This window comes from Cnephaeus nilssonii (assembly GCF_951640355.1).
Source record: "Cnephaeus nilssonii genome assembly, chromosome: 10".
Lineage (NCBI taxonomy): Eukaryota > Metazoa > Chordata > Mammalia > Chiroptera > Vespertilionidae > Cnephaeus > Cnephaeus nilssonii.
In genome coordinates this window covers 10,893,433-10,911,725 of record NC_137081.1, presented here as the reverse complement: position 1 = coordinate 10,911,725, position 18,293 = coordinate 10,893,433, and the positions used below count along the sequence as shown (strand labels likewise).

The 18,293-nt window shown below is 43.2% G+C and overlaps 1 protein-coding gene and 1 pseudogene across 2 annotated transcripts in view; both read right to left on the bottom strand.

The window, feature by feature from the left end:
• ABI2 (abl interactor 2) overlaps positions 1-18,131 on the bottom strand; it is a 70,679-nt gene extending 52,548 nt beyond the window's left edge. Inside the window, 1 exon segment of the mRNA XM_079782238.1 lies at positions 17,721-18,131. Coding sequence (XP_079638364.1) covers positions 17,721-17,837 — 117 coding nt within the window. The 5' untranslated portion in view covers positions 17,838-18,131.
• LOC307106491 (large ribosomal subunit protein eL34-like) lies at positions 11,712-16,991 on the bottom strand (annotated as a pseudogene). The gene is made up of 2 exons: positions 16,929-16,991; positions 11,712-12,532 (listed from the first exon to the last, which is right to left on the bottom strand). The product of its transcript is annotated as a large ribosomal subunit protein eL34-like (transcript).
• Positions 18,132-18,293: the final 162 nt, after the last annotated feature.

The window sequence follows — 18,293 nt, the reverse complement described above, 5'->3', positions numbered from 1 at the left end:
GAAAAGATAGAGCATCTGGGTTCTTATTCTAACTCTGCCATCTTATCTGGCTGTCAATAAGTCACTTATAATCTCAAGGACTCAGTTACTACACATTACAATGAAAATACCCGATTAGATGTAAGTGTCAGCTATAAAATACCATGATTCTTATTTGGAACACTAGAGGCCCAATGCACAAAATTCGTGCAAGGGGCTCGGCCCGCGCAGCCCCAGCAGCCCCTCGCAGCCCCGTCCGGCCCTCAGAGCCCCTCGCAGCCTCGGCCGGACCTTGCAGCCCCGGCTTCATCCGGAAGGTTGCCTGGAAGGATGTCCAGAAGGTCATTTGGCTGTTCGGTCTAATTAGCCTATTAGCTCTTTATTATATAGGATTATATAGGATCACCTGAAAGTAGGTCATTTTAGACTGAACTGTGACAAATCACAAGTTTTATAACAGTACCTACTTTAGATTAGGAAAAAATGAGTATATTTGGTAAATCTGACAAGAAACTTGCTTTTTAAAGGCAGACAAGCTCACCTTTACTCATGTGCCTTTTTTTAACTCCTCACCCGAGGATGTCTTTTCCACCGATTTTTAGAGAGTGGGAGGGAGGGAGGGAGGGAGGAAGAAACATTGATGTGAGAGAGACACATTGATTGGTTGCCTCCCACACGGGGCCCTGGGCCCGGGATCAACTGTGGTACCTGCCCAGGCAAGCTGCTGCTCTAACCACTGACCAAAACTGGCTAGGGCCTCATTTACCTCTTAACAACATTCCAGATGAGCCTGGCCAGGTAGTTCAATTGGTTGGAGCATCGTCCTATATACCAAAAGGTTACAGGTTCATTCCCTGGTCAGGGTGCAATTGATATTTCTCTCTCACATTGATGTTTCTCCTCTCTCTCTCTCAAATCAATAAAAACATATCCTTGGGTGAGAATTAAAAAAAGTATTCCAGATGCCTCCTCCTCCCTGAAAAAAAAACAACAGGCAGAATGTAATCATAAAAACTCTTGCAATCTGTCTGGCCAGCGTGGCTCAGTGGTTGAGCATTGACCTATGAACCAGGAGCCAGGGTTGCAGCCTCTATCCCCAGTGTGAGGTGTGCAGGAACTGATCAGTGACTCTGTCATCATTGATGTTTCTCTCTTCCTCTAAATTCCTCTCTGAAATCAATAAAAATGTATTTTTAAAATACATAGATATATGTATTTTTAAAAACGCGTGCAATCTTTCTAGTGCTATCCTACTACCTGACAAAATAAGATTAAAATTTTTTTAAATAACTGCATTTTAAAATATGTTCTAAAACATGAAGATTAATCACATTTATGCTTAGGTTAATGCCCGCCCCCCCAAAACACACACACACACACACACACACACACACACACACACTCCATTAAAATAACAATAAAGAGACATTTTAAATGGAAACAAAACCACACAAATAGAGGCGCAATCCAAAAGGTCCAAATCTGACTAATCAAAATACAAGAAAGAGAAAACAGCAGAAACAAGTTAATTTTGCAGAGCTAAAGAACATAAATGTCCACTAAGCGTGCTCATCAATTAATACAGTTACCGAAAGAAGACCCATAGCAAGGAACATCATGAGGAATAAAAGCTTCGACAAGCTTCCAGACAGGAAGGGGGGAGGGGGCGATCCTATACAAAGAATCAGGAAGCAAAATGGCACTTGATCTCTCAAAAGCAACGCCAAAGGCTAGTAGAAAATGAAGAAATTTGAAGAATACTTTCACAATATGAAAGAAAATTATTGCCAACCTATAATTCTATATCTATCTAGTCAAACTATTAATCCGGTGAAAGTTGAATAAGATTTTCAGCACATAAAATGTCAATTTTTTAAAACTTTCCAAGTTATTTTTCTTCAGGAAGCACTAGAGGATGTGCATCATCAAAACAAAAAGCTAAGGAAGAAGGAAGCATGGGAAACAGAAAACAGGATCTACATTAAAGAGGCAGGCCCATCAAAGGGAAGTCCAAGGCTGACTACAAAGGAAATTTCTGAGATGACAGCTGTGCTGTAGACTAAAATGTCAATTATGTAGACAATCCAGATTGGAGAAGATGGCAAAATGTAAGATACACGTCTCCTGTAGGCAGAAATGCAACTGATACTGAGAGACAATTCTCCATGGGTGTGTTGCATTTCTTGACATTGTGTTGCTTTTTCCAGACTGTCAAAGATGTCTGTACAGAAAATAGTCTTAGATGACGGAAAGAGCATCTCCCTCTGGAACAAAGGGCAGGCATGCTTATCAAAACAAAAGATTCAGGTTCCCTAAATTCAGGCTGCCTCTCAATAATACAAGCCAATGCATATGCAGCTATCATCTGCACTCTTCATATCACACTGATAAAATGGATTATAACCCAATGAATAAAATGGGCTACAAGTTTAATAAGGAATAGGACATATGCATAGTATCAGTATCTCCCCAACAGTTACTTATTAATTACAACAAGAAATATTTCAAGAATAACTTCACCAGTGGAAAAACTTGTCAGACACAATTGTAATCAAGTGATCAAAATGAGTATCATCAGTAACGGAACAAACTGACTCATCAGTAATGGGACAAATTGAAATCAGAAGTTGATAGGAAGGAGGAAAATAACACAGCATCATTTCTGATATTCCTACCAAAAATACATTAACTTGAATCTAGTCATGCGGAAACATCAAACATTTAAGGATACTATTAAAAAAAATACTGTCTGTAATCCTTAAAAGTGTTACGATCATGAAAACTAAAGAAAAATGAGGAAATAATAAACTATTCCAGACTGGAGGAGACCAAGAGTCATAACAACTAAATACAACGTATTTTTGAACTGGATTCTTTTTTAATAAAGTACATTATTAGGAAAGTTAGTAAAACTTGAATGGGGATATGAGGATTTAATATATCAGTATTACTTCCTATGTTTGTTGGCTATTTTGTGACTAACTAGGAAAATATCCTTATTTCTAGGAAAAACACAAAGTGTTTAGCAGTGATGGGACATCAGCAACTTATTTCCAAATGGTTCAGAAAACAAGTTCTTTAATTTTAATTTTAATTAAAACTAAAAGAAATCCCTTACTTCATCTAGATAGGTGATATTAAATTGCTGTGAGTTTTAAAAATTGAGAAAGTCTCCAGTAACTTAAGATTTCATCATAATTAAATTTTGCTCATGAATCTATTAACACCCAACTTTTAATTATCCTGTCAACACATAATTAAGCATGTAAAAAATATATTTCACAGTCACTTCTTCATATAAAAGGTTTGCATATAAATTATGCATTTTTAACCATTCTTCTTAAGCTAATTACCTCCTGAGTGCTTCATACCAATTAAAATAATGAGTGAGTTTTAAAGAATTTTTCATGTTTAATGTGGAGACTGTTACCAGGAATGAATACACTTGAAAGTACTATACTGAACCTTAATTACATTTATTTTTACTTAAAATGCAAATGCTGCCCTGGCTGGTTTGGCTCTGTGTATAGAGCATCGGCCTGCCGACTGAAGAGTCCCAGGTTTGATTCCGGTCAAGGGCACGGGGGTGCAGGAGGCAGCCAATCAATGATTCTCTCTCTCATCATTGATGTTTGTATCTCTCTCCCCCTCTCTCTTCCTCTCTGAAATCAATAAAATATATATATTTTTTTAAAGATGCAAATGCTAAACCTTTTCTCTTTCAAATCATTTCTCTTCACCTTATATATGATCACATGGTTAATGACCAAAGTTTAAGTATCTAGAAAGCATCCAAGTTGCACATTCTGAAAATATTGCAAAAAAATAACTCCTATATGTGAATGCTCTGACACAACTGTCTGGCTTTAGACAAAGTTTAAGAACAGACCTAGAGTACTTTTAAAGTATCACCACAATCCATATATAATTTCTATTCCCAGCTCTCCAAAATAGGAAGTACTGTTTTTGTCTGTTCTCTCAACTGACTAGAAAGCTAGCACATGGTGGAGGTCAACAAATGTCTGCTGAGCTGGCCTCCCACTTCCCACTGCACTTTTTCCTTGGAAAATAATCGCATTATGCCACTTAGGAGAAGTTATGGTTATCTGTATACTGACCCTTTTTCCATAGGCCTACATGCATCTTGGGAACAGGAGTCAGAGTTAACTGACTTCTTTGTAATTCCCCAAGCCACCAAATCTCACACAAAAGAATAAGTATTAGTTGAAACCAGTGCAACTTTGATCTATGAACAAAACTGGAATAAAATCAGAGTCAGCATATCATCCATCCCATTTTCAGATGAAAAGAGCAAAAAATAAAAAATGAATTACTAGATGCAAAACTGCAGAACTCAAGTTCAGATCTCATGATATTTATACTAAAAAAAAGCTTTCCACTCAACTCACTTCTATGGTTTGGCCATGAACCAACCCATCACTTTTTTGCATTCTATGTGATGACTCATTACTCTCTGAGACATGCAATGCCTCCAAGCAAATGAACAACAAAAGTACATGATGTACACCTTGGATTTAAAGAACAAAACTCCATTTGATACTCAAGAGAAATAAAATATTACCTAAGAAAAACTACACAAAATGCAAATTCAGGCTCAGTAAATAATGACTGAAAATTTTTTTTCATTCAGTGTACCATATGAAGTGGGGTAGCAAAACCAAGGACACTAAGGATAGGGTCTAGTGGGTCAATTTTATAATCTAACACTGCAAGAGTAGAAGATGGCAATATAAAGGAATGACACTTCATGCTGCATGCCCTCCTTCCTGCCAGAGGTTTACTACTGTACACCTGCTGTCCCTAAAGGAGTACACTAGCTCATCTTTTCCTACTTTCCAGGTCAGTATCACTGCCCTCAAAGGCAAGATGTTAACTAAAAAAGGTAACAGGCCCCACAGGTGTGGCTCAGTGGTTGAGCATCGACCTTTGAACCACGAGGTCAAGGTTCGACTCCAGGTCAGGGCAAATGCCCAGGTTGTGAGCTCAAACACCCGGGGTGGGGCAGCCGATCACCGATTCTCTCTCGTCATTGATGTTTCTATCCCTCCCTCCTTCTCCCTTCCTCTATGAAATCAATAAAAAATATTTTTAAAAATAAAAATAAAAAAGACAACAGAAAAATGGGATGAGAATAAAAAGAGCACAAGTTTACAAAAGAATTTAACTTAACCTCAGAAAATAAAAAGGAGACAGAAGGTCAAAGACTTCAGGAATTAAAAAAATAACAAATATGCTGTATTTATAACACTCCAATGATGGATAAACCTGAAATATAACAGATAACTATTTCTCAATTCCTCACTTTCCTTTAGTTGATGTGTTCATCTAGCCAGCAACATGATATTATACACACTGGTCAAAGACAAGCTTACTAAGTGGCTTATTTCCCCAAACTGAAATATTTTCCTCAAAGATACAACACAGTATTCTTTTTTATTAGCACAAACCTGAAAAAAGATGCCAAATACAAAAATAGCATTTGGCAGACTCCTCTGGTTTGTTCATGTCAGAAACACTAAATTTCTCAGATTTAAGTAGTTGGGAAGGAGCTCAATATTCTGAAATCTTATTTGAAAGTCCATACAGTTACATTACGAGCAAACTTTCATTACAAGCAACCCCTTCTTATTAAAAAATTATAAAAAATTGTATTGTTCTTTAGTTTTCACTGGAATATACCTTTACCACTTAAAAGCAATGACTGGCACAGTTGGGGTTCTTTTAAATTATCAGTGAAGATTAAGTTCCCTTTCTATGAATAATATTCACTACAGTCTTTACTTATAAATACAAGATGGTAACTTTATGCTCCCAAGTAAAATTCTTTCTAAACAAAGCTTAAGCACATCTGGAAAAGTATAAATCAACAATAACATTTGGCATTTCAAGACACAGGAAATTAGAAATACCTCTAATTTCTTGACTTCATTTATAGATGAACAAAAATCTGCTCTTCCCATAAGCAGCATGAGGTGACCTCTGAAAATGGTTCAAGCTGTTCACTTGACGCAGAAAACCTCACAAAATCATGCAAATCAAGAGGTTCAAATCCTTGTGTTCACTTTAAGAACATTCGTGAAACTGCCCAGACCAGTGGTCGGCAAACTCATTAGTCCACAGAGCCAAATATCAACAGTACAACGATTGAAATTTCTTTTGAGAGCCAAATTTTTTAAACTTAAACTTCTTCTAACGCCACTTCTTCAAAATAGACTCGCCCAGGCCGTGGCATTTTGTGGAAGAGCCACACTCAAGGGGCCAAAGAGCCGCATGTGGCTCGCGAGCCGCAGTTTGCTGACCACTGGCCAAGACCATCAAAGGAATGCATATCCAAAAAGCACCAAGTATGTGAGGATGTCATTTTACAGAAGCAGTCTGTGCCATTCGGTGTTACAATAGTTAAGTTGGTTGGTGTGCCCAGGCCTAAACAGTGGGGCTGGGCACAGGATGGGTGGGTCAAAAAGAGTGCTGAAACACAGTGGAATCTCAGAGAAAAGGTGGGGGTAGGTGGGTGGATGGGTGGATGGGAAGAGATCAATGCATAACCCATGGATACAGACTGTAAGGTGGTGGAGGCCTGGGGTGGGGGAGGGGGGACTATAAGGGGTCAGTGGGAGAAAGAAGGGGACATACGTAATACTTTCAACAATGAAGATTTTTTTTAAAAAGTGCTGAATTTTTGCTGCACTTTCTTAAAAATGCAGAGAATAATGTTGAACTTAGGGTTTAGAGGTAGATTCTCTGGTCACTGAACACATTCAGATGAACAAAGTTCCCAAGATGTGACTCAGAACTCACAGAGCCATGGGTGGATTAAAACATACAGGAGCTTTCCCTGCCACACTGATATGATACTTAACTGAAAAGGAGCAGATTGTTCCTAAATCAGAAAAGGAGGCTACATAGGAAGAAAAAGATATCCCAGAAGAAACTGAACAAACAAAACCTATGGCCTGGAAGAAAATTCAGCATCCAATTGATGTTAATAAAAGTAAGAAAAGGAAAAGAAATCAGAAAATATTAAACTCAGAAATCTAACAAAATAAGGCCATTTGAGAATCTATGTATTTTCTCCACAATGCTGAAATACTTTTAACTACAATTACAAACACTAGAACATTTATTGACTGACTTCCCTTTTCATATTTACATTTTTCTATATACAAAGTATCCACAATGAGGAAAAATGTTAAAGCACAGATGATCGTACATGAAAATAAAAATTTAGGTTAGAAATCCCCACAGCCTAGGTAAGATATCAGAGGCCTTTCAACTGTGCTCCTGCACCTCTGCCTTACAGATGAAAGAAACCCAATGACACTATATTCTAATTCAAAGGCAAGAGATATTAGAGTTCAATAAGCAGTAACACATCCTATCTAATAAAGAGGGAATATGCTAACTGACCACCACGCCCTCGCAAGATGGCAGTGGCCACAGCCAATAAAAGGGAATATGCTAATTGACTGTCGCACCCTCACAAGCTGGTGGCGCCCACAGCCACAAGATGGCGGCGCCCAGTCCCCTCAGCCCCACCTCATCCAGCCGGAGTCCCCCAGTCCCCTCAGCCCCGCAGAAGAAGGCAGTTGGGGGCAATCAGGCCAGCAGGGGAGGGCAGTTGGGGATGATCATGCCGGCAGGGGAGCAGTTAGGCGTCAATCAGGCCAGAAGGGGAGTGGTTAGGGGGCTATCAGGCTGGCAGGCAGAGTGGTTAGGGGCAATCAGGCAGGCAGGCAGGTGAGTGGTTAGGAACCAGCAGTCCTGGATTGTGAGAGGGATGTCCGACTGTGGGATCGGGCCTAAACTGGCAGTCGGACATACCCCGAGGGGTCCCAGATTGGAGAGGGTGCAGGCTGGGCTGAGGGACACCCCCCCCCCATGCATGAATTTCATGCACCGGGCCTCTAGTAGTTAATAATACTGTATTGCATATACAAAAGTTGCTAAGAGAGTAGATCTTAAAAGATCTTATCACAAGAAAGAAAATTCTGTAACTATATGTGGTGACACACATTAACTTGATTTGTTTTTTTTGTTAATCCTAACTGGAGGTTATTTTTTCCATTGATTTTTAGAGTGTGTAAAGGAGAGGAAGGGAGGAGGGAAGGAGGCAGGGAGAGAGGGAGAGGGGGAGAGGGGGAGAAAGGGAGAGGGGGAGAGGGGGAGAGGGGGAGAGGGGGAGAGGGGGAGAAACATCAATGTGAGAGACACATCAATTGGTTGCCTCCCACGCAAGCCCTGGCTGGGGATCTAACCTGAAACTGAGATACATACTCTTGACCACAATTGAACCTGCAACCCTTTAGTCGGTGGGCTGACGCTCTAACTACTGGGCCAAACCAGCTAGGGCCACATTAACTCGACTTATTGTGGTGATAATTTTGCAGTATATACAAATATCCCATCATTATGTTGTACCTAAAAATAACGTAATTTGTATGTCAATTATATCTCAATAATACACACACATGTAATACACAAATTTGTCCAGGATGCCGTAACGTCACGACCATTCAACAGGCTGCATGCGCAGCAGGGGGACTTGCATGAGGCTCACTTCCCTACCCCTGGCGCCAGGCCGGGAAGTGAGGTTGCGTCCCCGCCCAGCGCCCGAGTCCTCTTTTTCTCCCGGGTGCACACGCCCGACAAACACCCCCGCGACACGGCACCCCATCCGAGAGCACTCTGCTCAGGGACGCCACCAACCCTCCCCCCACCACCCCCCGCCAACCCCGCTGAGGAGGAGGGGGCCGAGGGACGACAACCACACGGCAGAAGGCCAGTTCTTGGGGTGCGAGCATCAGCGGTGAGCCCCGGGAGGGGTCACGCGCACAAATTGAGAGGGTGTGGACCCAACATGAAGGGCAGGCCTGGGCGCAACGACAGGGAGTGGACATCAAGGTAAGGCACCGGACCTGGACGGGCCACCGGGTAAACAACGCGGGGTCCCACCGCCACAGACACACAGGGCGGCCCCGCGACGCCCGGGAAGGCAGTCGATCCTCCCAAGCGCACAGCCTCGAAGCCTCCTCCCGCCGCGCAGACCTGGCCCCGCCACCGTGGAGAACACAGGCGACCCTCACACCACAGGGAAGCCGTCGCTGCTTTCTCCAGTGACCCATCCATTCATCTGCCCGGTCCGACCCGGACGGGACTCGCACCCTGGCCGAACGCCCCTGAGGACAGGCCAGGCCCCGGCCATGCCTGCGCAAGCACGCCCGTCACCTGTGAATTCGGGATGGGAACGGACGGAGAGCCGCTTGAGGCACGGGAGTGGGCACGCCGGGGGACAGGAAAGGCCTCCACGTCCCCCCACTTTGGCACGCAACGGAGAAAAGCCTCGCGTGCGCACAAATTCACACGCGCACGCACATAACGCAGCGGTCCCTGCGATGGACGCGGCCCCGGCCCGGCGGGACCCTCCCCCAACTCGGAGGGGGAGGCGCGGGCCACGGTAGGCAAGGCACAGCTGCGTGGTCGCTGGGCCCCTCAAAGCCGGTGCAAGAGGGACCCGAGTGCCCAAACAGAGGTGGCTACAGGTCCCAGAGACAAAAGAAGTCAGGACTAAGACAGGACGAAAAGCATAGAATTTTTAATTAGCCTGTAAAAAGAGTAAAAGAGGGAGGGAGGAGGGGGGGAATGGGGAAGAAGGGAGGGAGGGAGGGAGGAGCTTTATAAACAAGTCAGTAGACAGTTAAAGAAGGAAAGAGGATGTATGAGTGAACTGCAGGAGCTACAATGAAAATCAAGTCTAGTTGTGTACTGGGGACAGATTTTAAAAGTAGGAGTCAGAAAAGAAAAAAGATAAATGATAGTGAATAATTAGGCAGGTAGATAGATAGATTATTAAAACAGTGGAAGTCAGTAGAGAAGAATGTATGGGAAAGGTAGGATGAGAGAGAAAGGAGGAGGGAAGGAAAGTTTTAAAGGGGAGCCAGTAGAGCTTAAAAGGAGAATGGGGAGGAGGAGGAAATGGGGGAGGGAGGAAGTAAAGAAAAAAATTAAGGTGGGAAGGAAGGAAAAGGGGAGGGGGGCAGGGGTAAAGATAAAGGAAAGAAGGAATGTGGGGAGGGAGGGAGGGTAGGAGAAAGATGGGAAGAAGGATGATGGAACAGAAGTAGGAAATAAGGAGGAAAGAAAAGTTTGTAAATGATGAGTCAGTAGGAAAAGTGTTACATAAAGGAGAGAGAAAAATTGTGTGAGAGGGAGAAGCCAATAAGGAAGTCAAATGCAATTGTGTGTGAAGAGGATAAGGTTAAAAAAAGAAGTTAATAGGGGCGACCAGGCCAGCAGGGGAGGGCAGTTAGGGGGACCAGGCAGGCAGGCAGAGTGGTTAGGGAAGGCAGGTAGGTGAGCGGTTAGGAGCCAGAGGTCCCAAATTGCGAGAGGGATGTCCAACCACCAATCGCACACGTGTGTTTCAATCTGTCATTGTCGATCATGAATTTGGTTGACACTTCGATTATAGAGAAAGGGCGAATAGCGAAATTAAAATATTTCTTCTAATTAATTTCCTTTCAATGTGCATGAATTGGTGCACCGGGACACTAGTATGTACATAATGTTTAAAACAAAACTGCTGACATTAAAGGTATATTATGTGTGCATTTTACTTACACATGAGTAAAATTCATAACTATACATATTAACATTATACATATATTATAAACAAATGTATAAATGATAAAAGCCTAGAAACAATGTAAACTTAATGTCAATAAATTTAAACTTTCTCTCAAAAGCAGTGCCATTTATCAAGCTAAGTAATTCAAAGTCTTTCTGTGAACCTAGCCTGGACTTCTGTCTATATCAGTGATGGTGAACCTATGACACGCATGTCAGCACTGACACGCGTAGCCATTTCTGATGACACGCGGCCGCATGCCGAGGATGAAACATTTGCTGCTCCTGAGGATGAAACATTTGCGACTAGAGTCTTGGAGTTAGTTTTTTCCTCAAAGCGACACACTACCCGAGTTATGCTCAGTTTTTTGGCGAAGTTTGACACACCAAGCTCAAAAGGTTGCCCATCATTGGTCTATATAAAAGGCTAATATGCTAAGTGTCCGTCAACCAGTAGCTATGACGCGCACTGACCACTAGGGGGCAGACAGCTCAGGAGCTGCCGAGCTGCAGTGACTTGGCAGCAGTTCTTGGGTGACGCACCCTGAAACCAGAGAGGAGGGAGCCCGATTCCTCACAAGGCCGCGAGATTCCACCTTCGGCGGTGGTTTATGTTGTTGCTGGGGCACTGTGGGCCCCAAATCTGGTTTACTGCACACTTGCATTTGCGTTCCACACCCTGTACCACAGCAACTTTGAAGAGTGCCCTCTCATACTCCGGGACCCCCTCAGGGCATGTTGGAGAGCCGTTTTCGGCCCAATCTCCGCAGGCCACGCCGAGGGACCCCACCTGCCGGAGGGACCCTGCTCACTCCGTGGACGCCCTTCAAGCCCTGGCGCCACCCCAGGTGCAGCCGGTGGGAGGTTGGCTCCAGGGTGTGTCCAGCCATCTCACCCAGCCCCTCCCTGCTGGCCACCTTCTAATTAATTTCCTTTCAATGTGCACGAATCTGTGCACCAGGTCACTAGTATTTAGAATAAAATCTTTTAAGGGCGAAGAGAAATAATTATTATTCAAAATCTATCTTCTACTAAAGTCTTGTGGTACTAAATATTGCAAAAGGCTGGCATCCTTATTGGCTTCCCCTATTTAATCTTGTTTTGTAGATTCTGGAAGTTCCTAACAATACATCTACTTACTTCTATTCAAAGTTGTCAGTGGGTAAATAGACAAAGCCAAATAATGGTCAGCAAAAATGACAAAAGAAAAAACAGTCCCATGTTACATTTAGTTCAAACTCCACTAATTCACAATTTACAAAAATGCTCTTCATAGCAATCAAATGGTAACACAACTAGACTGTCAAATCCATGAGTTAATTACTTATCACTTATTTCCTAGCATAGACAAATATTCAAAAAATATTTGAGCAAGCAAAATACATATAATAAAAACTTCTAAATGCTGTGTCATAAATTCAATCGTTTTACTCAACAAAACACAGGGGACACAGGGGGGAAAAAAACACTATTCCTATTTGAACAGAATTTTAGTTTAGCAGAGTCAAAGGTAAGTTTTTGTTTTTACTCCAAAGAGCCTCATTTTTTATAAATTTAGCTTTCTGACTCTGTGCTTGTGCCTTCCACACTTTCAACAATTTTCTGCCCCTCAATGCGGAAAGCATGCTTGATCCTGTCAGAGACACATTAGCACAGTGGACCACCATAGGCCCTGCTGACATGTTTTTTTCATTTTAGACAACCGCATTAGAACTTCAGGTCTCACAGCAGGAATTCCTCGAATTCAGCCTGGGCACAGGCCCCATGCAGATTTGGTGCTCTCCCAACCTTCCTGGTATAAAGGTAAACAATTCTATTAACCGGGGTTCAGGACAGCCTAGTTTTTGTTGAAGGTTGTACTGTAGGACAGCCTTGGGCGATATGTCAAATGCTGGACCACTGTGAATGCCTGACGACACCAACCCCGGAAGAGCTCTTACCTGATTTTTTTAAAAAAGGAAATCTCCCTTGCTCACTTCCTAAGAAGCTGTAGATCAGCTAAGGCAATTGATGAGCATCCTGACTAAGTGAAAGTAACTGATCTGCCATGTGTGAAACGGTACTGTCAATTGTCAGTAGCATCTACATTAAATATACTGAACAAACGAAAAGCAGTGAACTACTTCATTTACCTGTACATAAATCCATAAACTCTTCAAATTTGGAAAACTACTTCATGGTTTTCAAATAGATATTTTCTACTGCTTACTAAAATGTACCTAATTTATTCATTTAACAAATATTTACTGAATGCCTGTTTTGTCCCAGGCACTGTTCCAGGTGCTAGCAATGAAGAGACAAAAACTCCCTGCCCTCATGGAGCTCATATATACCAGGGGAAGGAGATAGGAACAGAAATAAATGTCATGTTAAATAAAAGTACAAGCAAAGAAGAGAGTGAACAAAGGGCAGGAGTATGTTATTATTTTACATAGATCAAAAAGGGGTCATCAAGACGGTGACATTTGAGAAAAAGCCTGAAGGGGGTAAAAGATCCAGTCATACAACTACTATCTGGGAATGAGTACTTCTGCATAGTCAATGCAAAGTAACAAGTACTTCAGGCAGAAGGCACCTTCAATGCAAAGTAACAAGGTCCTGAGGCAGAAGTATGCCTGGTATGTTTAAGAAAAAAAGGTTAAAGTGGCTGCAATAGAGTGAGTATGGGAGAGGAAAGAAGTAGAATCTAGATCACTTGCAGCCTGTAGGCAATATGAACAGAAGACATGATCTGATTTAGATTTTTAGCCCTGGCCAGTAGCTCAGTTGGTTAGAGCATCATCCTGATGCACCAAGGTTGAGGGTTCAATTCCCAGGCAGGGCACATACAAAAATCAACCAATGAAAGCATAAATAAGTGGAACAACAAATCAATGTCTGGATCTCCCTCCTCTCTCTCTCTCTAAAAAAAGTTAATAAAAAAGATATGTAATGTATGTTGTATATATCAAAAAGGTTTGAAAGTATAAATACCAGATAATCAAAATTATTAGACAACTTTAAGTTTCTTTGTATTTTCTAATAATCTTTCAATAATGTGCATGTATTCTATGGCTATTAAATAAGAATTTTAAATCTTAATATAATTTCAGTGATTACATTTTTATGAAACTAGCTGGGAATAAGCCATGACTCTATTATCTCCTTATAAACATCTCAATGCAATTTTTAATGAATTCTGGAATATCTTTGTTGATAAAAAGAAAAAAAGGAAGCCATTAATGATAGTTCTCCTGGTATTCAAAAGAGAAATAATTCAGATAAAGTATTAAGGTAATTTCCGTTCTGAACAAATCCATGTTATTGGATAACTTTGCTCCATATCCAAATAATGAGCAATGGAATTTTACTATGTATGTGAATTATCACTCACAAAAATCAGTAACTTTCTTTTATCTAAAAATAGGAAAAAATGTAAATACAAACAAGATGGTTTTTCAGACTTAATTAAGGAAAGTAACAACTATAAATTTATTTCATCTACCAAAATATTAAAGCAAATATAAAATTCTTCGCCCTAGTGGGTAGCTCAGTTGGTCAGAATGTCATCCAAATTTGCAAAATTGGAGTGTCATCCCATTTTGTAGATTTGATCCCCAGGCAGGGCATAAGACTCAGCCAAGGAATGCGTAAGTAAGTGGAACAACGAATGGATGTTTGAATTGATGTTTCTCTCTCTCTCTCTAAGAAACAATAAATAAATTAAAAAATAAAATTCTTCTATTTGTAAAGCTGTAGATTCCAAGTTAATCAAAAATGTGTGGTTCTTTAAATTTCTGGACACTTCCTAGATCAGGCATAGATGTTTACATTAATAAATGAAGAAACGAAACATTGGTCTTACATGTATCTCAAAAAAAAATCTTTAACTATTACTAAGTTCTTTTTTATAATCGGGTAAGTATCAGCAAATTGTAGTCATAACTTTCTATCATCACATTTTAGAAAAATTTTTTTCTAGAGATTGAATAAAACAAAAATCTAAAATTTTACTACAGATGATTTTTTTTTTTTTACTACAGATGATTTTTAAGTTTCTGTTAACCGCATTAGTAACATGGACAACTACTACTTACAATCCTGCTCTGCTTTACCTGTCGATGTTGTGTGTTCATACAGTCAATATCTGTTCACTTCTAATGCTGATAATGTATCTGACGGATATTTTTATAACTCAGAAACAATTTAAAGAGTACAATGGTTTTCAGAAAGACTGCACAATCATTTCCCTCCTTTGTCAATTTCACACAATATAATCCACATTTAGAACATTCTTATTTTTCTTAAAGTTTGGATACCCCTTTGCATAAAACCAGCTACTTAACACATTGTGCACCAGTAGTTTTATTGCTAGCTTTACCCAGTGGCCAGATAAGTTTCTACTGAACGAGTACAAAAAACATTTTACAAAGTATCATACTTTAAAAAGATATTAGCTTGTAAGAACATGTAATAAATAACTTTAAAATGCAATGGGTATTTAATTTTAAGGTGTGCCTTTGACATTTATGTAAAACACTGTGTAATATGAAAACATGAGAATGCCCGTGATCCGCCCACAATGTGTTAAGAACCCTGAGCAAAAAAACCTTACCTTTTGTTACATATGATCAACAGATCTGTCCTTTTTCTGCTTTACAAGCAAAAATTACATTTCCACAAAATAAAATCAGTGTCGGGTTACTTAACTTAAACTGGTGGTTAGGGCATGAAGCTATAATAAGGCTAAATTAACCACTTGATCACTGATCCTACCAATTAACTTTCATCTATTGCAGGGTCAGAGGCAGCATCAAAACCCCTGCTGGTCAATTCTTTGGATTGCAAGGAGAGCCGGCCAAATGTGCAGCTAGGTCAGCACAAATCACTATCATCATGTCCTATTTATCAACTTCCCTACAAACAGTTCATGTCAGAGCTGTCATCTGGAAAGAACACCAATAATACATCCACTGGACCCTACAACAGATGATAATCTAAGGTGAAAATGTAATATCTTTTTTAGATGCTAAATTGAACAAATATTTTAAAATCCAAATCCACTTCTATTAATCAATATTTATACTTTGAATTTCAAAATGCCACCACTAAATTTTGAGTCCCAATGCTGAGACAAAGTGTATAGGTATAAAAAGACAACCATCACTGATCTCTTTAACCTCTCAGCTTTACCAATCCAGGTACTTTCACCTTTATGTAACAGCTGTAACCTAAGAGGAACTATACCTTGAAATTACAATAAAAATTATCTCCCAAAGAGAGACAAATCTGTTTCTTCTCTTTACTCACTGATAATTAAGCGCAACACAAACAGTTGCCCACCCTCAATTTCTCTCCGACTTTTACCTCTTTCCAGTAGCCTCTCCTGGGGAAGGTGAATTCCCTGAGATAGCACAGCCTCTTCCAATCCTTCTTCCCACCTGAAGGCCATTGGAGAGGATCAGCTGACACCGCATACAGTATTCATTAGCTCACAGAGCCGCTTCTCCTACTAATTGCACTATGAAATTCTGTAGACACTAGATGCCTATCAACCCCTGACACAGGGCCAGGCCATAGAACACTTCTGACTACATTTAGTGGAAAACTGAGCAACTGAACCTTTGAATCTCTCCTACCCCACTCAGTATCAGAAAAGCACCCTACAAACGTGGACAACTGTATTTTTTGTATGAATCTCTGACCCAGGAAAGGTTCTTGGGTCAGAGCACTAGCCATACTTTCAACTGCCTCTCTGGAGAAAAGAGCTTGGATTGTGCCTGGATCATTCTGCAATAAAAATATTCCCTACAAGATAACACAGAGTTCAGTGCACAGCAGGTAAAATCTCACAAGACCGTCCTTGATGAACCACGTGGTCCTTACAAAATTTATGAACCTATACATCTTAACACCTTTTTTTAAAATGTAAACTAAGCCTTGAGAATGCCTCCCAGTATCTGATGTGACAAAGGACGCCTGGAGAAATGGAGATGTGGGCAGGGAGAAAAGGCCCCAGTGCAGGAACAATTTAACATACTCCTTCCATTTCCACCTTGATCCCACGTGAGTTTAAGTGGGAAGGGGGGGGATGGAGGTAGAGCCTGGGATTCAGAAGCAGCCATCAAGAAAACAAAAGATGCTGAATTTTCAAACTGTGCGTTTTAACCTATTCTTTCAAATAATCTTTAAAGGATTTTTTTTTTTTTAATCCACAGAACCTTTGCCTTCACCCAGGCGCAGCTGCATCTCATCTCACTCAACAGCCCTCGCCTCCATGCCCATGCCCACAGCGCTGCCACGATGGGTCCCTGTGCCAAACCCACCGTCACGGGGGACAGTACACCATGAAGATCGTTTCCTAACGCGCCCCGAGAAACGGTCTCCATGCTTTTCCCACAGGAAAGTCAATTCCCCATCCTGACGGGCTGGGGGCGGGGGAGACTACCCCGCAGCCTCGCGTTCTCCGCAGGGAGGGAAGCAGCAGGAACTTCCCACAGGAGACAACTGCTCTTCCCTGCATGCGCGATGAGCAGCTAAAACACAAGCACCCCCCAAAAAACACACACACACACACATATACACATACACATACATACATACACACATACATACACACATACATACACACAGTCTCCCGAGGCATTCACATCAATAGGAAACGGAGGCACTTCACTTGGCAACAGCATCGCTCCTTTTAAAAAACCCTCCAGAACTTGGGGGTGACCCATCCACCCCCCGGCACCCCTGCCACCCCGGGGAGCACGGTTCTGTCACAGAGAAACGGCCACAGCCCGCCTCCTGCCTCCGCCACCCAGAACGCTGACCGGCCCCGAGTGCGGGGGCGGCCGAGGGCAGAGAAGCGCAGAGGCGGGGACACCACACACCCCTCATCCGTGGCTTTTAAACGCGTGTTCAAGCGACACTTGCCTCCCGACCGGAGGATTCCCACCCGTCCCCCAGCGCCAGCGGCCACCCTCCCCCACCCCACCGCGGGCTCGGCTGGGCCGCGTCCCCGCCCGGCCTCGGCCCCGCGCGCCCTGCGCCCCCGGCCCCGGCGCCCCCAGCCCGGGCCCCCGCGCCGCCCGCCCGCGCGCCCGGGCCGCGGCGCCGCTCACCTGGATGTAGTTGTTCTCGCAGTAGTCGGCCACCCGCTCCAGGTTCGTGTAGCTGTCGAAGAGGGCCCGGCGGCCCCCCGGGATCTCCTCTTCCAGCAGCATCTGCAGCTCCGCCATCTTCACATCCTCCTCCTCCTCGCCGTGCAGACCGCGGAGGCAGCGGCGGCCGCAGCGCCCGGGGAGCCCAAGCCTGGGAGCGGGGGAGCGGCGGCCGGGGCGGCAGCTCGGGAGCAGCGAGGACACCCGGCGGGAGCCGCAGGGGAGGGGGCGGCGGGGGCGGGGGCGGGGCGCGAGCCGCGAGCCCACGGACTCCGCGGACGGTCACCCGGGCGACTGCCGGCCGGGCGCGCGCACGCGCGCTCCTCCCTCCGCCGGGCGAGGGTTTCCCACCTCGCCCCTCCCCCACTTCCGGCGTCTCCTAGCGACGACCGAGTGGGGGCCGGGATGCTGGCGGGAGGCGAGCGCGGTTAACCCTTGGGCCCCCGCGGGTGGCGTGGCTCGGAGCGGCCCCGGCGGCCTTGGTGGGTCCGGCGTGGACAGCCCGGGCCCGCAGCCTGCTCGCCGGCGGCCTCC